Consider the following 27,177-nt stretch of genomic DNA (forward strand, 5'->3'; position numbering starts at 1 on the left):
TATGGTTAACAGCTCACTGGCATCATGCATTTTTCCGAAGTCACTAAAGACAGCTGCTATTAAGCCACTCCTAAAGAAAAGGACTCTAGATGCCTCTATAATGAGAAAGTTGTATTTCACCAGCTTAATGACATTTTAAATCAAAGTGGAACTTTTGATAAATTTCAGTCCGGCTTCCGACCTCATCACAGCACTGAAACAGCTCTGGTCAAAGTGTTAAATGGCATTAGGTTGAATACTGATTCTGGTCAAGTATCAGTCCTGGTTCTGTTGGATCTCAGTGCTGCGTTTGACACTGTAGATCACAGAATCCTGTTGCACAGGCTGGAAAACTGGGTTGGACTTTCTGGAGCGGTCCTTAACTGGTTCAGGTCCTATTTAGAAGGCCGGAGTTATTTTGTTACGATCGGCAGCTATGAATCCAAGCCAGTGGCCATGACTTGTGGAGTCCCCCAGGGGTCAGTCCTTGGACCTCTTCTGTTCAACTTGTATCTGCTCCCTTTGTCTCAAATATTACAGAACTATAGCATTAATTATCAAAGTTATGCAGATGATACACAACTTTATGTGTCTCTGTCGAGACGACTGCAGCCCAACAGACTTACTGTGTCACTGTCTGGAGCAAATAAACACCTGGATAAGGGAGAATTTTCTACAGTTAAATGAAGACAAAACTGAGATGATTCTGTTTGGTAGCAAAGAGAAGAGGGTTAGCACTGGCAAACACCTGGAGACTCGGGCTCTTAAAATCACCGACCAAGTTGGTAACCTTGGAGTGTTGATAGACTCAGATCTGACTTTCAGCAGCCACATCAAAGCTTCACTAAGAAGCTTTTTACCAGCTCAGAAACATCAACAGAATTAAAAAGTTTAGTTTCCCAGAAAGACCAAGAGAAACTCATCCATGCATTCATCTCCAGTAGGCTGGATTACTGTAATGGTCTTTTAACAGGACTTCCTAAAAAGAGAATTAAACATCTGCAGCTCATCCAAAACACAGCTGCTAGAGTTTTAACCAAGACTAAGAGATCTGAACACATCACACCAGTTATAACATCTTTACACTGATTTCCAGTTTATACTGGTTTCCAGTCAGTTACAGAATAGATTTTAAAACCCTTCTGATTGTTTACAAATCCCAGAACAGTTTAGAATAGAATACATCTGTGATATGTTCAGAGAATATAAACCTAGCAGAGCTCTTAGATCCAAAGACTCTGGTCAACTAGTCCAGACCAGAGTCCAGACTAAACATGGAGAAGCAGCATTTAGCTGTTATGCTGCAAACAAGTGGAACAAACTGCCAGTGGAGATTAAACTTTCACCAAATGTAGACATTTTTAAATCCAGGTTAAAAACATTTCTTATCTCATGTGCCTATGCATGAAATCTGCACGGTAACTTTTTAACTCATCTTGCCTTTAATCATTTTAATGTAATTTATTATTTTATTGTGATTTTTACTATTTGTTGCAGCTTTTTACTACTTTTGAATGCTTTCTTTGCACCACCTGTAACGCTTTTAATGTGTTATGTGAAACACTTTGAATTGTCCTGTACATGAAATGTGCTATGCAAATAAACGTGCCTTGCCAAAGATCTACAAAATTAATCACATGCATCAAAATATTTCAGTTAACATATATTTGAACAAATCATTACAACTAAATATCAATTATCAAACTAGCAATCAAACACTCGTTTTCCTCCCTTCTTAATTAACACATTATTAAACCTGTAAACAGTGTTGAGGCCCTGAGGGAAACCTTTAACCTGAATAATTGCACATCTTCCACAGGACAAGTGAAGCCAGCTAATAGGCAGCAAATCAATGTCACCACAACAGCAAAAATGCATCCAATGTTGTGCTGTCATTTACTGCTGATAACTATGTGCAAATTATTACAGGCAGTGTGCCTCCCATGACACTAATAAATGTTAGAATTAGATCAACACAATCACACAGGTCTTTAAAAGCCAGAGGGGTCCACTCAGAATCTGTGTTGGTATTTTTTATTTTTTCTTAGTTGGAACTTATCCGATCCAAATTTAGATTTCAAAAGAGAGGCCCAAATCCACTGACCCACTTTGTGCCTGGATTCAGGCTTTTTCTCTATTTTATTTACTTTATGTTTAATTCCCTTATTCTATTTGTTAGTTTTTTTGTAGTAAAGTTACATTACGCTTCTGCCAGGTCTTGGCAGCTTTATACATTGTGGGCTCTTTGAGCTTTCGTTTTATTTGTGGATGAAACTGGTGTCAAAAGTTAGAGAACAGAAAAGAAAAAGATAAACAAAATTTGCATAAAAGTGTCATAAAAAAATAACAAAGTTTAAAACACTCTCGTCTCTTCTGCCTGAAGCTTTAGCTGGCTTGTATTTCCTTCCAAGGTCTATATACATGAATGTTAAGCTTATCTGATATTCAGCAGCAGTGTGTGTGTGTGTGTTTGTGTGTGTGTGTGTGTCTGTGTGTGAGTGTTTTGTTTGTCTCTGTGTTATCCCTGTGACAGACTTATGATCTGGTACTTGCATTGTCAGCTGGGAGAGTCTCAACCCTCTTTAGGTCAAAGCAGGCACAGAGAACAGACCTGTGCTTTGCTTCTTTTATTTTAATTCTACATTAGACATTACAAACCCCATGTTTAGGTTTCAGCAAGCCAAACATTTTCACCAGGACTGTAGAAAATCTCCTTTCTCATTCAGGTACAGATGAAGGACTTAGACTGGATAACACAGTCAGGGATCTGTTGCAGAATCCTTAAAGGACCCCCTTTTGCGTTCCTTAACTAAGTGCAGGATTAGAGTGTGAGCAAATTATTACCCTGCTGAATTAATCATTTAAAGATAAAAAGTCCCCGATCAGTCTAGAACACCCACACAGGCTCAGGTTCCTCATGATTAATGTTGTTAATGATTAACCATCAAGTTGAGACTGAAACAACTCATTTATTCTGCTGTGGTCCTGCCATCAGTTCACTGTAAAGACAAAGAAAAGACATGTGGCAGTGGCTGGTTGAGAGGAGGTGACAGTGGTTCGCAGTCTATTAGCTGACATGCATGAAAAGATTGATCACAGCTTCAACAAAGCAAGAAACTACTGACTGTATGTGAAAGAACAGAGAAGAAAAAAACAACCAAGAATCCAAATACTTTAATATTTATTGCACATTATAATTGCACCTGAACTCAGTTTAACAGTCAAAGTCATGTTTATAAGAACAAGGTAACAATCAAATCCAAACAGCTAGTATCGAGAGAAAGTAGTAGTCTCGAATAATGTTAATTATGCTTGTGGCATATTAATATCTTTCAGCACCCACTTCCACATAAAGAAAACCAGGTAACATCAGTCATCAAGACTTCCTCAGTAACATCTTAAAGGTCATGTGTACGTATTGCTCCTTTAAAACCACTGGCAGTCTTAGCCAAGTGTCCCGGGAGCAAACCAAGTATATGGCTTCAATATTTTGCATATTTATTTGTAAAGAGGTCATCCCTGCCAGGAGAATGACAGCACATCTCTCTACCAGCCAAGAAATGATTAACACTGTTAGCTGCCCATGGTTAAACACTGAAAAAGCTACGGACTGAGCGAGTGTGTTCCTGCTGGCTCTGGAGGATTTTAGCTGCAGCGCTTTGGAGAGAACAGGAGGAGGAGGAGGAGGTGCTGTCTTGAGCTGTGCAGAAGGCTGCAGAACTGACAACCGGAACAAGCATGCAAGGGTTCTGCAACTGGACAGTCGGGCTCAGGACAAAATCTGAACAAGACAAAAGCTACCTGAGCAGGAAACAGAAAACCCAGATAAATAAGAGTTCATAAATAATTCAAAACAGTCTTACATGGGAAACAGCATTAAAGTTAAATTATTTTTAGCTAAATAAATAAAGTCATCAAGAATGAATTTTTAAACCTCATCTTTAAAGCATTTAAAAGAGCTTAATAGTGCAATTTAGAGTCTGGTAACACTGAGCGAGTGGATTTTGGTTGTTCTCAAAGGGTCAGTCATGTTTATTTGACCGTTTGCCACAGTTTTGCATGAGGCCAGCGCCTTGTTGTTTGTGCCACATCCTGTTTATTTATCTTCCATAGAGCAGTGCTCTATGGTGTTGAAGCATGCATTAACCTTTCTGTGCTGACAGAGAAGACACAGATGACCCAGACTGTATGGCATGCAATGTTCTTGGGGTGTTTACCTGGTGACAAAGCAAAAAGAAAAATTATCACTGTGTGAGCTGCACTCTCTCTACCTTACTGTGTATCTTTCCAACATTCCAGTTTAAAGAAGTCCCTCATGTACTGTGTCTTATGTGGGAAAAATTAGAAACTGAGGAACTAGAGCATAGAGAAATGAACTAAACAGCCTCAAAGTGCCATACAACTGCATTTGGTCTGCAATTAAGTGGTAAATATCGACAGCAGCTACAACTAAAGGTGTTTAATATCTGAATATATGTTTACAAACTGTCAATAGTCATGTGAAGAAAGCAGCATTTATGAATAAATCATTTAGCAATTAAACTCCCATGTAGTAACTTATTGTACAATAAGACTGATATATGATATAATAAAAGTTTCCTAAAATGTTATCCTTAAATATGAAAATGAGGAGTTATCAATCACATTATGCATCAATTTACATCAAGTTTCACAGCAGAAATCTGAACACTGGATACAGTAGAGTAGACAAAATGGTAAAATGTGTGTCACTGGCGCTACGGGCCACAATGGAGAACTCACACTGGACAGAGTTGCCCAATTTAGAGGGTGTAAACAAAACAAAACAAAGAGGAATAGAGGAATTTAGCATCTGGTTAACTTGTAGACTGAAGGCCTGTAAATCAAACACACTGTGTCTTGAAACATTCTGTCATTTTTACTGCTGTCGACCCTGTGACCTTACATCCAGTCAAATTGGTCTCTACTTTGCCCCTACTGGTTACCTGCATATTGCAGCTTGTGAATATGTAGTGTGAATTTCTGAGGACCTGCACGAACATTTCAAACACACACACAAAAACATGAACGACATCTAACTCTCAGCAGGAAACTGTTTTTCTTTCCAAAATGTGCAACAATGAGCATTACTATCACAAACGTTTCTTGTTAAAACCCCTGAAATTATTTTGACCCGCATACAAGTAACCTAACACAAAAGCACAATTTTGTGATGGATCAGCATCATCTCTTCAAACTCTCAGAAGGGAAACTGATCAAGCTTTTCTTTCCAAAAAGTCCAACAATAAGCATTTCCATCTAAAAATTTATTTTTCAAACCCTAAAGACTTACTTAACCCACATAACCCAACATAAAAGTACAATTTATGTGTCTTTTGTTTACCTGATTGCTTGTTATTTTTTTATTTTTTGCTTTTTGTTGCTCCATAATCTTCAAAGATGCTGGGAGATGATTGCCAGGCCAACTGTTTCACGTCTTTATGCTAAGATAAGCTATGCTAACCTGCCTAGCTTAACACAGTGACTTAGCTTACAGGATAACTTGCCCAGCTTTGGAAAAAAAAATATCATGAATATTAACAGCATTGTCCCATCTGACAACTTCTTTTTTTCACAAGTCCAACAACTCTTTTCACTACATATGTGATATATTTAAATACAAAAGTAAACCAGAAGGAGCTCAGTAAAATTTTAATTCTTTCCACTTTAATTCTGATAAAAATGAAAAATAATGTCTAAATAACTTTTAACTACTCTCCTCTTTTCCCTCAAGGTTAATTATTCATTTAGCAGAACTTTTTGCAAAATCACACAAATCAAGTTGCTTCCAAGTTTTTTTGTTTTTTTTATTATCAGGGATTATTATTAAGCTTCTGAGAGGTGCCTTTGCTTTGAAACATTTATACAGCTTTAAACTGCACTGCTCCCTGCTCATGTATGCAGATCTAAGCTGGTATCCGGTGGCAGTTGTTCAGGCGTTAATATTACAGTGTAACCTAATGCTCTGGAGTATGGGCCCCAAACACATTCAAAAGACTGACTATATAGCACTACAGAGTGCCTCAGACACTATTTTAGGGGAAAATGTAAAACAAAAAACGTTCCCTTTTTAGGATCACAGTGAACTTTTAAAACATGTGCACTTCGCTCCATTTATCAGAAAATTCAGAGTAAGAAAAGCCTTTTACCTATTTGCCCGAAAGCTCCTTTTTCATGCAGGACTTGAATGAGACAAACTTTTCCTCCACTCTGGGACCCTGACAGAGAGGAAGAAAAGGTCAAATTAAATCCCACAAAAGAAAATCTCATTATGCCCCACTAGATGGCAGTATAATATATCTTAAACCCCAAATCAACAATTCAGCACTGAAGCATGTTTCAGAAACAAAATGTGTGAGGAATGTAATTAAGACATAATGGCATGGAGATATGTCACTTCATTATTCCCTAAAGAAAAAGAGATACATAATTATTCCTGGTTCATAATTAAACCAGAAACATGATGCTTTCCCACTAATAGCTGCTTAAGTAGGCCAAAGTGTTGTTTTAGAGATGAGCAAGCATCTCTGCGCTTAGCATGAAGCCACATTTCTCTGTGAATCCTTCATCTTAACATCCATCTATCCAAAACACAACAACAACAAAAAAATAAGAATGCCCACATCTGGTCACATGACCCAGACCTGAGCCATCAGCATCTCTACACTGCTTCCCTCCCACTCAGTCTTCCAGAGAGGGACGAAAGCAGACCAGACCGGGTGGGTCTTTGCTACCTTTACCTGCACATTTACGAGGTCTTACCCCATCGCCACGGTGCAGCCGGTCCTTCATGACACCAATGAACTCCTTGTGACTGAGTTTTCCATCATGATCCTCATCAAATATCTTGAAGACCGTGTTGACCAAATGCTTGGTCAGCTTGATTCCTGTGGCAACGTAGACTGCCCGTGTAAACTCGTCTGAGAGGGAAAGGAGCAGTTAATTAACACCTCAAATGCACACTCATACTATCATATATTTATTTAAAATATAAACATATTCTAAACCATTAGATTCTGAAGCATAAACCAATGAACATACAGAAAATGGTTTGAGTTAAAGAAGAAAGGGAGAGGCGATAAGCACAGGTGGACCTCAAGCTGCATTCACAGCCGCAGATGTTGTCATGAAAGCTGTTAAGATGTAAAAGGAATTTTATTAAATATTACTGTTATTAGAAGAGAAGTTAGTTTACTCATGAGGAGCAGAATTCAGACTGTGAAAATGTACTTTATGCACTTTGGTCGTCTATAAATAATAAGAAAATTGTAAAACAACTAAACAGGAAAAAGTTGGGATGATATGAAAAATGTGCAAAAAAAAAACTTAAATCAGCGTTTTTTTCCATTTCAGTCTAACTGAAGGAAAGATATAATATGTAGTTTATTATTATAGTCCATTCCTGCACTTCAGATTAGCAACTTTTAAAAAAAAGAAGTCTGTTAGCCTTTTTTAACAGTCAGTATGTGTGGCTGTATTTTTTTTTTTTTTATTTTATTTTATTTTCTTGAAAAAGAAAGTACATGATGTCCCTGAATTAATCACATGTTGTTTTACAACAAATCTTGAATGTATTTATCTCCTTAAATTATCATCATAGCTCTGATACAACCATATGACACACCATTGTTCAAAGTTTTGCTGAAGGTGGTATTTGTGGTAGTTACTCGCTACGCGTACTGCTTTGTAAGATTTAAGATTAAGATTTGTAAGAATTACAGTTCCTGACGCAATGCTGTCCATGGACCAGAAAACAGGTTTCCATAGTAGGTCTACATCCTTTTCCCCATTGTTTTATATTTTACATTATAGAGGGACAAACATTCAAATCATCTCCAAATCAGGTTTTGAATTATTTTGGCTCTTGGTTTTGTACCACATCATAATTCCAATTTTCTGGTTAAAAAGCACAGAAACACTTCATCCCTTTGTTTCCTCAATCACAGCATGTCTTTCAAGCATTTTGAGAAGTAAAGGTAATACTACAAAATGGTAACATTTCTACTTACTTAACTTTTTTTGGAACTCGTAGCCTGAAATAAGGGATGCACCAATACCATAAAAGTACACGTACTTACATTTGAGTACTTGCCAATACTGGGTACCAATATGAGTACTAATAAACCCTATTGCAGTAAGGAGAGTGGACCAGTATATCAGATGCAACGACTGAGTGCTTAATTGTGTGATATATCAAATGGGTCATCCTGCAGCCATCATCTAAACATAAGGCTTTACAAACCATCAGAATCTTCATAGATCAGGAGGATAAAGTCGTTTTTTATAGATTCAGTCCACTGAAGTGACGAAGCAGCCAAAATGCTCAAAAATAAACTTCTCACCAAGATAATGCCAAATTTTGAACACTGATTCAGTTTTAATTTGATCTTTGATTGATTTTTAATAAGATTTTTAATATGGCATGAGTTTGTTATTTATCTGTTATTGTGTTAAAAATGAAAACTGTAGGGGTTTACCTTGACCAACAGATCGGCTCGCAAAGTTGTACATTTGCATAGCGATGGTAAAATCCTCCAGGTTGTTAAGGAACTGAAAGAAGGACCTGAACTCCTCAAAAGTGATTCCCTGACAAGAAGAAACAGAAATAAAACAATGCTTTTATTCATGAACTGGATATTAAGAAGAGCTGCATAACCTATGCAGGCTGCATGTGTCGACAGTCCAGCAAAGGACGGTGCTAAAATTCACACAATACATAATCTGGCTTCTTTCATCTTGCGAGGAATCCTTCAGTGTGTGTGGGAGCTTGAAGCCATCAGATAGATAACACACCCATACAGGCAAAGTATACATTGCTGGATTTTCCCTGTGCAGTATGGACATGCTGAGCTGTCAGCAGCGGGGGGAGGATTGTAGCTTTTGGGAAGAGGTCAGGTCGCTTGCAGACTTTTTTAAAGCAGATTAACCTGATACTTGAATAAACAAAAACAAACGTGATGAATCCCCAAGCATCTCAGGCTTGGCTGATGACTCAAACACTGAGCCCATTGATGTCCACTCAACCATCCTGTGGCTACTAGCTGTTTCTCTTGCTGGGGGCCCAGCCGAACAGACAACACACAGCCTAACAAATGGAGTAATGACTAATCTGTGACGCTTTGCTGTTTTAACAATGTGGGAGCCATAAAATATCGCTTAGTGCAATGATGAGACCCACTTGATTATCAATAGAGATCTAGCAACAGGCTACTCAAGGCGGCTGAGGAGCTGCTGGCACCTTTTCATGCGGGTCAGCGTGCCAAGAGGAGAAACAAATTAAAGCCGAAATGAGACTGTTTCACTCAACAGCTAATTCACAGACCATTACCATAAGAAACAGAGGTAAATGCTTCCTTATACCATAAAATAAAGTCATTACAGACTATTTTGACTTGATAACCCCATGTAGCTATGTGAAAATGTAAGCTTTATGTTTGCCAAAAAAAAAATTGTTGCCTATTAGCAAAGGTCAGATGCTTTGGAAACCCCCTCAGACTGAGAGACTGCTGCACTTCGTGTAAAAGTACTGCTATGTCTTTTTAGCAACTGTCAGTCAAACTAAGGTGGAATTTTCCACTTCTAAGCTTTATGTGTTGTTTGTTTTGTGGCATTTCAGCATTTTGGATCATGTACCTTCATCCTGTGAAAAAGACTGTAATGTGTTTGCCTGCTAAACATGAAGTTAAATCTGTTAGCTTAGCATAAAATCTAAGAAAAAGGACAAAAAGTTCAATTTGGACAAAAATCACAATATTGAACTTCATCATTTATTTGATTTATTTCATTATAACTGGGGTTGTGTGAAGCACTTTCTTAAGTCGCAAGAAGAGCTTGCTGTTAGCACTCTTCCCTTATTCTCCAAACTAAAAGAATTTAGATCTGTCTAAAAAAAAATCTAAACTGCTGGGTTCGTCATATCAATACTGGACTTTTAGAGTATGGGAAAAAAATTTGGTTCAAATGCAGTTGTATGAAACTAAAACTCTCAAAGCTGGATTAACACATTCTGAGACTGTAACTGGAGATGAAATCACTCCTGAATGCATGAACTCAACCAGACTCAAGTGAGTCAAATCACTCCACACAAGCTCCAAAATTTCTTGGTTTTGTATCTTTGTGTTGAAACAGTAAAGCATAAGTGTACAGTCAAATTCCCTTTTCCTGCTCTAATTAACATGTTTTGTTTCTTTAGTTACATGGATTAACTTGTTGAAAGCTATAGCTACTCGTCAACATGTCATCAGAGAAAATCACCATTTAACTTAAAGACATCTATGCAATCAGTTTAATTTTAATCTCCAACAGATACAGTTAGAGACTCTTGAATATTTTTTACACAGTATTTCCATGTTGGACATACGTCAGTGCATGCATCCTCTTCTGTACATGTATACTGGAGCAAGGATGGCGGTCCAGTTAAATGGCCATGTGGAATTCTAAATCTAGCTCAGCTAATCTAATTATAATCTAATCTTATTGTAAGATGTTGCTGCAGTTGTTGTCCAATGAGCTGCTGGTTTAAAATTCTGATTAGGTACTACAAATGGGAGCAGATAAAAACGCACCTTTTCATCTGGCAAGCTGTGACGCACATTCTCCAAATACGCAGTGACGTTGTCCACGTTTGTGTAACGAAGAAGAATGCGAGCAAAGTCTTCCTCGCTGATGGTGGGCATACCTTTGGAGTAAGAGAGGAACTCTATCTCAAGCACCTCTGTTTGAAGGTTGTCCATGAACCTGGAGGAGACAACAGGAAGTTCATCCCCAAGAGCCGGCATATACAAAGGGACATTTAACAAGTTACTGCTGTATAATGATGAAAAGGTTTATTAGTATAAGTAGAAAATTATTTTCTTAGGGGTAGTCATTAATCATGGACCAAAAAAAAAAACTTACTTATAAAAATCTTCAAATTTCAACTCAGCTTTCCCTTTTTTCCCAAAGAAATGCACCAGCAGTGTTGTCTCTGTTTTCTCATCCACGTGCTATGAGAGGGAACAAAAACTTTCTTTGACGTAACTCCTCGTAGCTTTAAAACCTCCTCAAAAGTAATATATTCCCATAAATGCAGCAAACAATGACAGGTTGCTGCAATGATTAGACCAAACTTAGTTAAAGTTTGGGCCAAATCTTAAATCCAGCATGCTGTACACATAAAACTTTCATGGCAATAAGGTATACAGAATAGTTTCTGCTATTGAATAATTAGTGCGTCAATCATTGATCTGAGATTTTTCATTCCTGCATGATCCAAACACGTGCCATGCAACACAATCATTAAACATGCTACACCTCTCATTGGAGATGCTGCTCACTTTGAGATAGATATGTAAACCAAGAACAAGGTCCACTGGTCTCGCTAACAGAAATCTATCCAGGGATTTCTTAGAAAAACGCAACATCACTTAAATGTTAACCGCAGCACATCATGTTGTTGTATGACCGGGTAATGAAGGAGCATCTTAAAGAGTGCCTGGCTACCTCAGAGAGATCAGAAAACAGAACTTGACTTGTGCCACGTCTGAGAACATCCCACATGCCTGGGGCTGCCACATGCTGACCGTCTTTTTTAAGAACCTGTGGCAGCAGTTGAAGCACAGCAGTTAGAGGACAAAATCTGTATTATACATGTCACCATTATTAGGGAGAGGAGGATAGACAGAGAAACTCAGACAGTATGAAAAGTGGCAAGTGAGAATTAGACAGGCGAACAAAAAGACAGAAGGGACTGTGTGTTGACACATGCAGAAACATTAGAGGACGAACACCAGCGAAGCCCTGGCATGAGTCTGCTCTGCAGTGATGCATGCAGCCTCTTGGCTCAGCACTGCGTTAACATGGTTAACACATGTCTAAAGCATGCAAGGCATAAGACCAAAAGGAAGATTCATGTCAGGTCAGCTCTGTAACTGAATCCAGCTACATGTTTTCATTCGACGCTAAGCTGCAAAGTGCAGATTTTTATTTGATACGTTTCCAAGAACATTTTTTTCTCTGTCACACCTGCTGCCTGTTGCTTGTCTGGAAACAAGAAATTATTTTTCTCAATAGAGGAACACACCTGATCCGACATTAACCAGACATTATTATTATTACAGTTTGATCCCTTTATTCATCAGCAACAGCGGATGTATAACAGGAACACTGAAACAAAACAGTTTGCTTGCAAATGGCTTCATGTTTAATAGAAAGATCACAGAAATTCCATCTAATAAATAGTGAGGAATACTTCTAATTCCTCATCCAGTTATGAACCGAAACAGATACGTGCCTCTGAAGTCTCAACATTGTCTCATTCACAAGCGAGCAGTAAAAGCCGACACTTCGCCGCTTACTTAAGTTCATAATTAATATTTGTTTATCTTTAGATGTTCAGCTTTTAAGCCTGGGGAGCAATGTATTTGACAGCTGATTAAACAGCTCTTCTTCTGCGCCTCATTGCTTTTTTGCAGAGAGAGAGATTTACAGCACAATCCCACAGCTAATTACGGAACAGCTTTTCAATGCCCCATGCTGCGCCCATCTCATCCCATGAAAAGACTGTAAAACTTGTAATTATAATATTCAGGGGAAAGCCCAACCACCAGCACCGAAGGCATCCCTGCAACTGAATGCGTGCTTGAAAGATTTCGATTCTGAGCTTTTGCATTAAAGTAGAGGGACTGGAAAGAAAAGTACCCGAAGGTAAAGTCTTTATACAGAAAAAAGACGGGCTTGTTTGGTGTAGATTCTTCTATTTGAGTGGCTTTCACAGAGCTGTTTCTCCTCTCTGACTGGTGTCTTCATGGTCAAACCCATCTGAAAAGGTAACCTGAGCCCAAATACCACTCCCCAAGAAACTGTAAAAATAAAACATGTGGGTCTGAGCAAAAACATTGTTAGTCTTTGGGTAAGAGCTTTTTGAAGTAGAATCTCTTGCCCAACATTGTCAAAAAGTGAGTACATAAATCATCTGGTACTGCACCCCCCTTCTTTACCACACACACGCACAGAATCAATATGTCAGATAATGTTAGAGTAAAAAGTGATGTATTTCAGTTTCAGTGAATGTGAAAGAGGCAATCTGGTGTTAACGGAGACAAATGCGGGTGGTGTCAGCCCCTGAGATACGTCTGTTTTCCATGCTTACTCATGTTAGGAGGACCACATTCCAAAAACACATGCAACAAGCAGAACTGTTCTTTTTTCCTTCAGGGAAAAAGAACAATACTTACACTGTTTGGCTGGGATTTGCTATGACCGTAAAGCTGCAGGCTCTGAAATGCAAAAGAGAGATGATGTATGCACAAAAATGACTCATTCATTATTCAGAAAGTATTTTAAAGGAAGACAATGCTCAGAAACAAGCCTATAAAGACATCAAGTTTATATGACATGACTTTACTGGTGATACAAGATTACTCCTGTTATTCCCAGGGCTTATGAATTACCAGATTTTGTCTTCTTGCAAAGCATCATTATGCTTTGATATCTAGAGTGCTCATTCTAATGATCTTTTTGATAGTTATACGGGCGTTAGATTAATTCAAGACTGTCCAGAGATGCTAACATCTGTCCTGGCAGAATAAGCTCCTCCATGTTGTGCTTGTCTGATAAGACCTCAAAGAGTATCTCTTATCGCTCTGTTCATCCCTGCCTGTTTACATCCACCTGCATGCGGCATAAGAAGCCCTAAGGAGATGAAAGCCTCAGGCATGTTTTACCCTGTACGACCACAATCATCTCAGAGCAGCCGGTGTTCTCTGTAGGATTACTACAAGTGTTGTAAGCACAAACATACAAAGTTTAAGCTTGTATTTAAGTTGCTTTTGTGTTTGAGCTACTGGGGAAGGCGGCACAAGCTGTAAGAGACAGAGAAACATTATCTTTAACTTGAAGACACGTTTCTGTTTAATTTATTATTAAATAAAGTCAGAAATTTACTTCAGACTCTGGTTTTGTTCTCCACAAGCTTCTGCAGGTAATATTTAGCTCTTTAGCTGCTCAGCTACACCTCATCCACTGTGTGGTTCCTCTAGCAGGCCTAGAAGCTTGGAGCGTGGTTGGTTTGATGAATTGGATTGGAACTTGGTGGAGATGGAACATGAGTAAAACAGGAATTCCACACATTTTGATGCAGAAAACTGAAATTAGCCAGTTGCCCTGGTGCTAGCTGCTAACTTTGGCTGTAAGCAGGTAGTAATATTTACCATGTTTACTACATCCTTTCTGCAGGAAGTGAGACTCAGCAGACTGTTCCCAGGACAAGAAAACGATCTAGTTCTCAGGAGGGTCCTTCGTGTTTTGACTTTCCACTGCCACATAGTAGCTCATGATATGGAACAGCTTGTAACAAAGGTGCTTCTTTGGTTTGTGTTTCCTTTTGTTGTTTTTGCTCTGACACATACAGAGCTCATTGGCTTTTGCCACAGTCTAAGTTGTTGTGCTTATGAGGGCAACATTTCTGGCATTTTAACCTGTTTGTTATGAAATAAATTGTTGTCAACCAGATTCAGGCTCAGGTTGACTTTCAGACCATCATCATTTGATCAACCTGTTGTGTTAGCTCCACAGGCTCAGCATTGTTAGCTTCTGCATGTCTGTCCGTCTATCTTCACTCTGCTATGCAGACATGAACCCTCACAGAGGTATGACCCACTTATACGCTGCCTTTTGACAAATTACTTTCCTGTTTAAAATGCGGTGAATCATGAACCTCAATGAAAACTGAAAGGCTGAAAGGATTTAACTAACTTAAAGCTGAAATGTGTAGCTTTACAAAGCAGTTGGGTGTTGCAGTTGAGCAGCAGATATAACTCCAAAACCAACTGAGCCAAAGCCTGAGAAAAAAAAACCTAATACATCTATATATGTAAAACTTCACTTGTATTAATCTAAAATTAAATTTCTTTGTTTGCGTGTGGTTAACAAAAGAAAACGGGTTGTGTTTGCTATGCACAAATACACAAGTGCAGGAATCCCACTAATGAAAAAGAGATGGAAATATGAGTTTGCAAAAGGAAAGAGGCTGCATGCTCTAGTAGAAAACATCAATACTTTGATAAATATCTTCATAGCAATAAGTTTTTTACTGCTAGATTAAGGTTTGAAACATAATGCTGCATTCTGTGAACATGGAGCAACATTAGCCATCATAACCGAAACAACCCCTTTTCCTTTTTGCTCTGTTTGCTCCCTTTACTCATGAGGAAAAAAAGTGTTGACCTTGTTACGGTAAAAGTTAAATTGCAAAGAAACAAACAAAAATCCAAACTTACTTGTTCATCCAGTATTTGAGAGTCCTCAGTAACGTCTTTTTTGTCCTTTTTCTTACGAAAAATCTCTTCCAACTAAGATAGAAAATATGTATCAAGAAGAATAAAACACAACTGATCAAGTAAATTTTTTATATCTAACAATTAAGATGAAGTTCATACCACTAAGAACTCCCTTTTGTCCACCATCTCATTCCCATCCGCATCAAACATGTTGAAAGCAATCTGAAAGCCTGCGTGTGGCTCTGAAATCCAACAAAATATGTTTAACATTCAAAAAATGTTTAACATTCTTTTAAACATAAAAATTATTTTGAAGATGTGTTTAATTAGGTTGAAATGTGTGCTAACTTGTTAAAATGCAGAGCAGGAAGAGGTACTCTGTGTAACTGATGACACCTGGAGCAGAGAGAAAAATAAGTCAAAACCAGAAACAAAAACCAAAATGTTCCTTTTCCCTCTCATGATGGCATCAAATAGCATTAACCAGTTAGCTCCGGGTGTTTACAGATGTTCAAAGTCGCGCTACTGAGATGAATAAGCCTTCCAAAGAAACACGGCACACCTCCAGACGTAAGTAATCTTCTTGTGCTTGCTGATAACATCTTAAAAGGTGCCTTTTACTTCATGCTCGGTGTTCCCCTCACACAAACACAAGCTTTACAACCAAGCTGACCTATCTGGACACAAACCCAAACAAATTTAAGGCCTATGGCTTCTGATCGTGCTTGGGTAACAAGGTGTAATACATTCTCAAGTGATCTGTCACTGTTTGAGAATGGACATTTCAGGTTTTGTGTGGCGTCCTTCAGCTCCCTTTGTTGTGTGACACGGAGAAGGGAAGAGTAAGTGTCAGGAGACATCTCAGTTGACTCCGGAGGCTTCTCCCTTCTGCCCCTGAAAGCATTCCCAAGCTTTTGTTTGCTCAGAAAGATAGAGAATTGAGCTGAGATAGTTCTGGGTGACTGCTCTAGGTGTTATGGGAAAAGAACTCTGCAGGGATTTTTATTTTGTTTAGTTTTTTTTTTTTTTAGTTTTTGCTGCAGGGAGATATTTTCAGAAAGAACACCCAAGAGAAGAAACAAGACTAGAAAGCAAAGGTGCTTTTATTATGTTTTCCTCTGCAAGTTAAAGTTATGCTGCTAGAAGGATATTTTAAAGGAGAGCTAATCGGCGCTCCACTGTCTCAGCAAGCTCTCAGCTCGGCATGTTCAGCCCTATAATGACAACAGATCTTTACCTTCAAAGTCTTTAAAGCTCAAACTGTTTGAAGAGGAGAAAAAAAAATCTTTTAAGATTCCTGCCATGTCTCACCAATACCACACACCTTCACTCCTGGAGGGAGCTCGCCCCCTCCTCCCTGCAGCTCAGCCTCTGAGCTCAAGTAGATGTTGTTAGACAATACAAAGAATTCCACAGAAACACTTCATACAGAGTGGCAGTCCCGGAGATGTAATCCAATGCTATTCTCTGGCTTCATAATGTCCGTGCTGATCAGGGGGGTGGCCAGTGGGACATGTCTCGACATAGCAGGGTTCAAACAGCTCCCTCATTCTCTAAAGCAGTGCTTTGTTCGCAGATCAATCCAGTTCTTTTTTCCCCTGACAAAGCCGCAGCGTTTAACTGCAGGATTAAAAGCCCCAAATCCCGGCATTGGCACTTAGCTAAAGCAACAGAGGAGAGAGCAGAACAGTGAGACCTGATGCTCCGATGGCTCGCCTGGCCCACTGAGCAGGAAGTGTGCAGGCACAGGTGGGAATACTAAAGGGTTTGAGTTACTATTAACTGAGTGAGGCTTGTAGTGATTTCACAGCCCTCGTACATGAAATCAGGTTCTCTTCAGAAGCATGTCTGTGAGGAATCCACATAGAGATCCTATGTGATGACATTATTTAACAGTATGAGGGGCTGTCAAGGTGAATGGTACACATGGAAGTCCTGAAGCCACGTCATGATGCTTAACATTTGATTCTTTTTATTATTGTCCAAAGGAAAAGGAAAAAAATGTAAAGAAACATCTCTGAGAGTGAACCTCAAAGGGTTAAAATACTTTAAATTAATGGTCTACATGTTTAAGAGAATGTCCAACTCTGTTTATCAAGAAACAGAAAGAAAACAACGTCATTAAAATCCAATTACCTGTTGGTAGAACCTCGGTAGATTGTACATATGTACTCTACGGTGGTCATGAAAGGTCAGTGAGATAATCAACTCGACTAGATTATTACAGTATCTTGTAAATAATTCCTATAATTGCAGTTAATCCAGAATGCTGCTGCTTGTGTCCTGAGAAAAAGGAACATATCACTCTGGTTCTCACATCTCCACATTGGCTTCCTGTGAGATGAAAAATTGACTCAGAAATTTTGCTGCTGCTGTACGAGGCCCTGAATGGTTCTGGTCCAAAATATGCATCTGATCTGCTGAGACCGCATGAGCCACCGAGGCTTCTAATGTCATCTGAGTCAAGTTTTGGTTTTCCATCACAAGAGTTAAAACTAAACAAGGAGAATCGGTGTTTGGTTTTTATGCTCCTAAAATCTGGAACAAACTACCAGAAAACCTGAAGTCTGATCCAAACCTTAGTTCCGATCTTAAAACTCCTTTATTTCCCACTGCTTTTGAGATACAGAGTTCGCTTTTTCTTTTTTAATTTATTTTCTAGAAAACGAAATGTACCTCGCTGTGTGTATTTTGTTGTTTATTTCTCTCTATTTTAGCTTGTTCTATGTTTTATTTGACTTTTTGTATTCTTTCATTTTAACAGGAACAGAAAATGTTTGGCCTCTCTTTACTGACTTCCTGTTTATTACTGGATGAATTTTAAAACGGTGCTTGGTGTTAATGTTCCTAATGGTCTGGTGGAAGTGGAGCTTTGCCATGTTACATCTATAATGCACAAAGACAATCATGCTTTTCCAGTAGCTGCTCCTGTTCTGTGGAAGCTACCTTATCATGTAGTAAGGAAATGCAACACCAGAGAAAGACAGCAGGCTTCTTCTTGAGGAAGCCTGCATTTTCAATGTTTGCACCAACAGATGTTTGCTCATTTTAGTCTGTTTTACTCATTTTATTGGTTTCAGCCAGTGCTGTACTATGTTTTTTATGGGATGTTATTTAATTGCTCATGTGCCATTTAATTTTTGTTGCATAAAACTTTGGTGCAGCTCTAGTTTGACAGTAAAAAATTAAATAAAAATTATATTTTCTTCTTCTTGAGTCTACTTTAAATTCTCTCCTGTCTTACGTACCAACCCCTGTCCTATTTACTAATGTAAATGTTTTTAGCTCTAATATTTTATCAGTGGAATCATGTGGCTATTTATTTATCCATTTATTTCACAATGTATTATTTTCAAATTAGTTTTAATATTACTTTTTTATATGATAAATATTGATAAAAAATTATCTGGAAAGTAACTAATTTGGCAAAAAAAATAAATAAATAAATAAAAATTAACTAAACATGAATACAGTACTTTATAAAGTTCCAGTAAAAATTCCAAATATAAATTAATTATTTATCATTTATTTATTTATTTTAAGCTTAAATATTTTTTTCAAGAAAGTATTACCTTAAAAAGAATTAACTTATAATTCCACCACTTTTTTTTTTTTTTTTTTTTTTGTCTTTTAATTAAGGAAACAAGTGTGAATTGTTCTGTATATTTGCATTGAACCCCCCTCACCCCCTGCCAAGGTTACCTGAGAACAAATCTGCAACATGTTTCCAGACTGGCTGAGTGATAAGATAGCATTTACAGCCCACACCACACCAACACGCACAACAGTACACACTCTCAGCGAGACATGGGAGGGCCTTGCTATGACAGCTTCGAACAAAAGTGCAAAGGGAATGACAAACATTCAAGGTATTTGTGTGTGCTAGAAATCAGGTGGAGTCTTACCTCGTTCTCTGAGATTTCTAAACAAATTAGATGATCCTTTCCAAACAGGCGGGGTATCAGACAGCATCTTGTCTAATTCCTGCAAAAATAGAAGAAAATCCCAAATCACTCCTTCATTTCTAAGATCTGAGTAATCCCAACATGAAGCAGTGTTTACAGGCATTACAGTAATTACAGCCGCTCACACATCTGAGGAAAAATTCATGTAAAACGGCAGCAAGCGCTTCGGAGACAGCTCACCTTTTTTGTGAGGGACCTCCATCCCCTTTTGCCTAAACACAAAGGAAAAAGAAAAGATTAAAAGTTAGTGTTTGACTTATAGAAATATGTGGTTACAGATAGATTCTGTTTAAGAGACGGAGCTGAGAAACAAAAGTGAAAACAGGTGTTTATGTGGACAGAAACATAAGCTGTTTGTTGCCATGAACACATTCCAGTGGGCTATAAAGAAAAAGATAAGAGGGAGGTGTCATAAAAAAAATAAAAAATAAAAAACTGGCTGGGAAATCACAAAGATAACAGTGACAACAACCCTCCACTGACACATTTTAAAGCCTGTCTAAGAGTCTAACTGCCACCAAGGTGAGAACATTAACATCCCCATCAGCCAGAACTCCACCAGTTACTGCTCTTTACAATATCCCTCACATTAAAGCATCATTATCCATGTTTTCCCTCCAAAACACCCCCAAGGACATCAAAACACATCACCTTTTACAACTACAATAAAACCATAAAACCCTAAAGTACCATTTTACAACAAATTTGCAATTAGCAACCAGGGGATAATGAGCGGTGATGTGTTAATGTGTGTGTTTATGTGTTAATTTCAGTCTTACATCACAATCCAGATTTTCTTATCATGACATTTACGGCATCCGTGCTAAGTAATTCATTCTCTCTGGGTCCCTGCAAGTTTGTTGCCACATAAATGAGCCATAAAAGTAAGGTTGCTGGTAAAGATGTCTATCTTTATGCAGGTGTTATGACTGAAGCACTTCAAGCCATAACTTATTGTTTGATGACGCTTCACATGCCCTCAGCAACAAAAATATTCTAGGAAGCAACACTAGAACTTTTTTTAACTGTTAATAAACTGTTGCGTAACTGAGCAATTTGAGAATGAAGGAGTGGAGATTTATCTGATGACTCAACAGACATGTAATACGTAATTAAGCAAATGGCAGCTGATAAACGTAGTTAATTCATACAAAGTGGAGCAAAGGCAGTATAAACTCTGCAGCACAGGGCACTGTTCTAGTCTTAAATAGGGATCTTGCATGCTGCCCTTGTCTTTGACTGACAGTAAATACCTGAATTTAGGTCACTGCAGGTTCTGAGTATTCAAATGACAGTCACAGATTATTTTATCCATTATAGCAAAAAGCAAGATCCTGGAGAAACTCCAAGCTGCTGCATCTTCTGTGGTTCAACACTGACCTTTTCTTTTATTTTAGGTTCATCTTGTTTACCGAAACACATTGAGGATATATTTACAATGTGCAGACTTAGATTTAATTAAAATGTATTCACATGCAAATTGCTTGAATTGTGCAGAAATTTTCCGTACAGAGGTTTACTAAAGACTAAAAGTCACTAAAGACTAAAATTAAGGTTAAAAACACAGCAGTTTGTTGACATTGTTGAAATATATTCCAGATTTGTCCTTTTCTGCACACACAAACACGGGTATTTTAACAAGTTTTCTTTACATTTGTGCTCAATATAAACACAGTCTTTGGCTCATTAAAATAATGAAAATTCTTTCAAATATCTAAAAAGTCCATTATGAGAGTTGTTACGTGGACTGATTGTTAGTTGATGTCCACACACATATCTTCCCTTACAAACAAAAATCATTAAGATAGCGCCTATGCTAACCTTATAACATGTTTGCTCATAAATGCTCATTTAATCCCAAATATATTAAAGAAAGGAAGCATCAGATTGTGGTCACTGTTATATAATCTAACACAGAGCCATTTGCCAGCGTTGTTAGACTCAATCAAACCCCTAGAGATGGAACAACCTCGAGATTTCTTTTGCCCTCAGTTCAATCCAGCTTTATTTATACAGCCTAAAGTCAAAACAAAGTCATCTCAAGATACTTGTACAAACACAGTCCAAGACAATGCATTGTAGTTACATTATAATGTTGCATTACAATGCATTATAGTCCAAATATAATCTAATTAAAGGAAATCCATGATAGAATCTGCATTACTCAAGTTTGCAATAATGGAGTTTGTACACATGAATTATTAGAAATAAATGTGTTGCTAAGAAAATGGATTTGATTGAATCTTATCTTTGATTTATTTCCCTATTTGGAGCAGAGAGGGAAAACTCTTAACAGGAAGAAAAAACCTCCAATGGAACCAGAACCAGAACTGTCTCATTTGTCTTTGATTGTCGATACTAGTAATTTGGAAAACAACGAGGCTCATGTACTTCACTTGTACCGTGGAATTATATAGTTAACTGTCACTGTTGAACTTGTTGTGTTCTGGCTGTGTTTTGTCTCTGAAATGCAGATTATTTTTGTAAATAATGCAGTGTGGATGTGATTTTTTTTAGAGAAACTTTTCAAAATATCCATGTTTGTGTAACTAAGGCCTCAAATTTCACCATCTGCTGCTAATCCATTCAAACTCAGCTCAACAACAATCTGTCAATACAATTTTTTAAGCAATGTGCAAAACATCCTGATCCTTGGTTTAGTTTCTGATTGTCATTTCAATAGATCTCCACAGTCCCAAGAACTATGTGGTCACAAAAGAGATGAAGAGTGAACATAGGAGATTAAACTCATGATTACTGACATGATCAGTTTTTATGATTTTATGGTTTTGCTGATTATGAGAAATAAATACCCTCAGTGATCCCTGTAATTTCATGTTCATGTCATGTTGTTTGTGTCAGTGCAAAGAAAACATGTTTAATATTTATTCACATGAAATAATTCTTCCCTCTCTAATATCTGGGGATGTGCTGAGTGCTAGAGACTCACTCCTGGGCTCGTTCAGGGTGACGGACTCTACGAAGTTCAGTGGTGTCATGTAGAGCTGGCCCTCGTACTCCAGTGAGCTGAACAGCCGGAATCTGTTTTCGTAGGACGACATGTACACATCTCTGCCATCCAGGCCGTAGCTCTGCTTCTGGAAGCAACACACAGAAACACCAAATCATTTCAGTGATAATGCTGCCTGAGAGACGCTTTTTATTAAATCCACCAAAGCTTTTCTTGTCACGAAAAGCTTCACTCACATGGTACAACAAAGAGGCCCATGTTTTAATTCATTTATGGGGTGCGTGTTATGTCAGCCCTAGTTTTCATCCCCACGCAGCAGATAATGTCCCTTACAACTGCTCCAAACCAGCCAGATCAGAAGGCTGGTCTGGTGAAGACAGAGTGGATCTTTCTGTCCGGTGGCACATTGCCAGGTCCACTGGGCACACAGCAAACACACAGGGAATGTCTTCCCCTCCTCTCTAACTACCAACCCCTTATCACATATCAGCCCTTCTGCCAAGCCCCAAGTGTCCTGTTTCCTGTGTCTCTGGATAGCTCAAGAGACATTTTCTCTGCAGGGAATTGAATGTGAACTCCAGACATGGCTTACTTGTTTGTGTACACGTGTGTTTAACAGGGCAGCATGGGTGGGGGCAAAAAATGGATTCCTAATAAGTTTAAGATAAAATGCTGCAGTGTGTAGCTTATTATTAGTAGTTCGATAATTCAATATAATATGATGTTAATAATAAATCAGGGTTTATATTGGCTACAAAATCAGAAAGAAATCTGTTACTAAATTTAATATAATATACTTAATATTCAAAGTAAGATATAGCTTACTTCCAAAAATAAAATAATTTATTTACAAAAAGAAAAAGAGGATATAATTTAAGAGTGAAATTGGATTTTAAAATATATGGACAAAGCATCAGTTAAATGGCAGTGTTTAAATCCAGAAACATCATTGTCTTGTTTAGTTTTTGTAGATAAACTCTATCTTGTGTGGGTTATATATACAGGGGGGGACAGTAAGGAAATTGTTAAAATGAGTTGTGTGCAACAGGAATTTGTTGGGTTTATACTTCTTCCTGTACTCATTTCACCATGTAAAGAAAAGGAAATGTAAATGTGTTAAAATTGTAAGATATTCTACACTTCCCAAATGTAAATATTATGAAAATTAAGTAATACAAGCAGAAAACACAAATGGTGTCACATGCAGCAAAAGCAAACAAAACCTTCCAGTATGGCCGCTATTTTGATCACGTGATCCTCTGAGTCTTTTGACCATTTTGCCATTTCAGCACCAAAGGTCGCGGATAGCTCCCAATAGTAACGCCATTAACGTCTGTTTATAACAGCAACCTCACGCGCTTGTAATTAACGTCTCTGTTGTAAACGGTGTTGTTCACGCACAAAAATCTGGAGCATTTTGTTTGTTGGTTTTGTTTTGTTTAGCTTTACTCTGCCTGTTTTTAGAGCTAAAGCCCCGCCGCTTTAACAAATATTCCACTGTACCTTATTGGCGGCGGAGACTGCCGGTAGCGCCAGGTGCACGAGCCGAGACTCGACCTGGCTCTTCGTCAGTTCGGGGCCCCCGCGGTAGTAATAAGCGGCGGCACCGGCGCATGCTCCCGCTGCGACCACTGTTAGCGCTTTTGTCGCCTTCGAGGATGTTTGCTGTTTCCCTGTCGCAAACGTTCCCGTTTTGGAGCCTTTGGTGAACGAAAGGACAAGTCTGCGCAGTGCAGCCATGACTGTTACACTGGTGGCGTAACCGATAACACACACACACACACACACGCGCAGCGGGGCAGAGCTGCTCAAACCGCCTGCTCGTGCTCCAAGCTCGCGAGAAATGCCGTGGATATTTCAAGTCTCCCTGGGATTAGAGGGGGTCAAATATGAAAAAGTTAAGGAAATATTTTTCACTGACTCATAGCTCATCGTATATAATCCTGCACTGTATAATTCGGAGAGTTATTTAGATGTATAAGGCTATATTTTAATTTTAAGAGATGTATCTCCATAAACCCCATCAGCTCGTGTACTCCATGTCTCAGGAAAAGAAAAAAAAAACCCTGCCAGGGCACGTCTCAACTGTGACAGCCCCGCCCATTACTAGCCCTGTGGTTTTGCACCTGCCTCACCACCCCTGCCACCTTGAGCTCAAAGCTCCAGAAGCTCCTTCACCTGCACTGCAGCGTTTGCTAAACCCTCGCGACCCCCATGTCCCCCCCTTCTTCTGCGTCTCCACAGAAGCATCACTGAGACTGTCCACTGTGGACAGGTATGCAGCCTGAGTGCTGTATTGGCAGAAACTGCAGCCCACCTCCAACTGATGAGGACGCGCCGCTGAACGAGGAAAAATCGGCGCAAGCAACTGCTGAGATTTACTGAAGAGTTTCGTGTCGACAGGAGAGAAATCTGCGTGTCCGCGTGTCCTTGTACTGCACTTGGAGGTGCCCTAAGTAACGGAGGAAAAGGGGACGTAAACATGCAATAAGTGACAGCTGCAATCAGGTAGGCAACTACGTAAGAGCGATCCCACCGGACCTCCTCACTGAACTTTACCCGCTGCGCTTTGACGCGATGGCTGCTGTTCCTGCTGCTGCTTCTGCTCCTACACTGGGGGAAGTTGGTAGCGTCTTGCGCGGACTCGACGGCGTCTCTCACGTCGGCTCCCATTTCTTCCTGAGCCCTCTCGGGGACAGTCCGGTTCTCGGGGAGCACCTCGTACCTGGGGACAGGAGCAGGAGTACGGATTTACCGCACCTAAAAGGGATTCTCAGGAGGAGGCAATTGTACTGCAGGACTGGATTTCATTTGGAAATACTTCCGGATGGCACGGTGCAGGGGACGAGGAAGGACCACAGTCGATTTGGTAAATTCTGAGATCATTATTAGAAAATATTAAGCCATGATGAAGTGAAAATAGAACCGGTGAGGAAAGAACTAGTTTATAGCAGAATCCAGCTAATTAAAAACTACTTATTACTGACAGAGCTGGAATTGAGCTTCTTTGATTTTACTCTTTCATCTTTATCGTGGTCTGTACAGAACAATTGTGTTATTCATCTGCAGGTATTTTGGAATTCATAAGCCTTGCTGTTGGATTGATGAGCATTAAAGGAGTGGACAGTGGACTTTACCTGGGAATGAACGACAAAGGAGAGTTGTATGGCTCTGTAAGTATCAGAATTGCTCATGCATGTTATTCAAATTAAGCATTTTTGCCCTGTAACATGTTTAGAGAATAAGATTAAAAGGAAAATAACACATAAGTATAATTTCACATAAAGAGCAAAGACTTATGCAATTCTTTTTTTCTTCTTCTTTTTTTTTCTTTTTAGAAAAAGCTTACAGCTGAATGTGTCTTCAAGGAGCAGTTTGAGGAGAACTGGTACAACACATACTCATCCAACCTCTACAAACATGGGGACAAAGAGCCACGTTACTTTGTTGCATTAAATAAAGATGGGACTCCCAGGGATGGGACTAAATCGAGGAGGCACCAGAGATTTACGCACTTCTTGCCCAGGCCTGTGGACCCCGACCGTGTTCCGGAGCTGTACAGGGATATCCTGGGACACAGCTGAGGCACGGGGGACCCGGTGGTCCAAATCAGGAAAACCCTGGCAGGCAGGGAAGCAGAAAGAGGGATGACGGCAAGGACGAGGCCGGTGCAGGCTGGTGGACCAGCACGGATAAGGGGCTCCGGAGGGGCCTCATGTAGGAATGCACGAGGGCCATCTCTCAGCAGTCGCCAAGACAAGCTAGAATGTCTCGGCATAAGGGGGTGGTTTGTTCCAGAGGCAAACAACCCTAAAAGTACCTGCGTGGAATAGGAGGCAAAAAGGAAACAGAGCTGAGCGCTCGCAGAGCATCCTTCTCTGTTGGACAGAGATGTCAGCTGGCAGGAGTCAAGGGAATCTGTCATTTTTCACAATTTTCGTGTCAGAGAGCCACAGATTGTTGAAAAGGACTTTGAAGGAATTCTTTCTTTTTTTTCTTACCTGTGTCAAGACCTGTTTGAAAAGAGAAAAGTGTAAAAGCTTATTTATTTGTTTAGATACACATATTTATGCTATATATTTATTTATTTGAGAATATATTTTTACAAGTAGAATCATGCAATAATAGAGAAACCACTAGAAGTTATATCAACTATATAATGACTGAGACACTGTACTTTTTATTCTTAACAAAAAAAATCAAAGCTATATTGGCAAACCTTTGAAAAGATCTCAGCATCTGACATGTATTCAATCACAATGTGGCAACTGTAACTCACATTGTATGTTTTTTCTTTGCTGTGGCATTTAATGAAGACCACAACACTGTTAGATGTCTTCTTAAAAAAATCTGAAGTCAACAAACTGACAGAACAAAGAATAAATTGCTTAAAATTTGTATCAGGCCTTTTTTTTTCATCTTATAGGAAAATCTCTCGCTTTGCATCCACCTGTGCTCTGTGTTCTTTTTTTTTCTTTTTTTAAAGCAAACTTTTTAACTTTTAACAGACTTTTAAAAGATGTGTACTTTAGTGGTTGACTTTGCATTTCAGTTTAAACATATAAACCCGCTTACGAGATCAGTGTTGTCTTTTTTTATGGACGCCATTTCACCAAGAGAAGAAGCGTAGGCTTGATGCACGCATAAAACTTCAAAGCCTCCCTCCCGAATGCAGGGAACGACGAGGCCACACAACAACGCGATCAGGGCCAAATAAAATCTGACCTTTAGCTGAGGCCCTGCAACTTAAGCAGATGTATAAAAACTGGAGGTCAGAGCGATAAGGATGAAGAAACCCCTCCAGACAATGTGAGGATTGATGTTGACATGTCTTATTAAACGATGGAAGTCAAGGCAGCGTGGTTGAGGTTGGGCTTTTTAAAATGTATAAGAAAAAATGCTTTATTTATTATTATATTATTCAAATTCAACAACAGGGGCTGAATTTTTTCTTTATTTATCTTGTAAAAGCCACTATCATGTCTGC

At 38.9% G+C, this 27,177-nt stretch overlaps 2 protein-coding genes across 5 annotated transcripts; one reads left to right on the plus strand and one right to left on the minus strand.

The window, feature by feature from the left end:
* Nucleotides 1–3,138: 3,138 nt before the first annotated feature.
* On the minus strand, nt 3,139–24,010 carry micu3b (mitochondrial calcium uptake family, member 3b). Of its 4 annotated transcripts, XR_006011126.1 has the most exons (16): nt 23,694–24,010; nt 22,170–22,317; nt 19,400–19,431; nt 19,160–19,238; nt 15,603–15,650; nt 15,414–15,496; nt 15,255–15,326; nt 13,212–13,253; nt 11,479–11,574; nt 10,894–10,982; nt 10,563–10,734; nt 8,475–8,583; nt 6,760–6,917; nt 6,147–6,215; nt 4,127–4,196; nt 3,139–3,780 (listed from the first exon to the last, which is right to left on the minus strand). XR_006011126.1 is itself a non-coding variant. In XM_041991060.1 (15 exons), the coding sequence occupies exons 1-14, from the start codon at nt 23,928–23,930 to the stop codon at nt 6,147–6,149; spliced, it is 1,434 nt and encodes a 477-aa protein (XP_041846994.1). In that variant the 5' UTR covers nt 23,931–24,010; the 3' UTR covers nt 3,139–3,780. The 4 variants fall into 4 exon arrangements, 3 of the variants coding, with proteins under 3 accessions (XP_041846994.1, XP_041846993.1, XP_041846995.1); XM_041991060.1 differs by lacking the exon at nt 4,127–4,196; XM_041991059.1 differs by having other exon boundaries at nt 3,139–4,196.
* A 185-nt stretch (nt 24,011–24,195) lies between these two features.
* Nucleotides 24,196–26,769, plus strand: fgf20b (fibroblast growth factor 20b). Its single transcript, XM_041991095.1, has 3 exons — nt 24,196–25,059; nt 25,260–25,363; nt 25,529–26,769. Exons 1-3 carry the CDS (start codon nt 24,768–24,770, stop codon nt 25,772–25,774), a joined length of 642 nt encoding a protein of 213 aa, XP_041847029.1. The 5' UTR covers nt 24,196–24,767; the 3' UTR covers nt 25,775–26,769.
* Nucleotides 26,770–27,177: the final 408 nt, after the last annotated feature.

Source organism: Melanotaenia boesemani, chromosome 7, assembly GCF_017639745.1.
Source record: "Melanotaenia boesemani isolate fMelBoe1 chromosome 7, fMelBoe1.pri, whole genome shotgun sequence".
Classification (NCBI taxonomy): Eukaryota; Metazoa; Chordata; class Actinopteri; order Atheriniformes; family Melanotaeniidae; genus Melanotaenia; species Melanotaenia boesemani.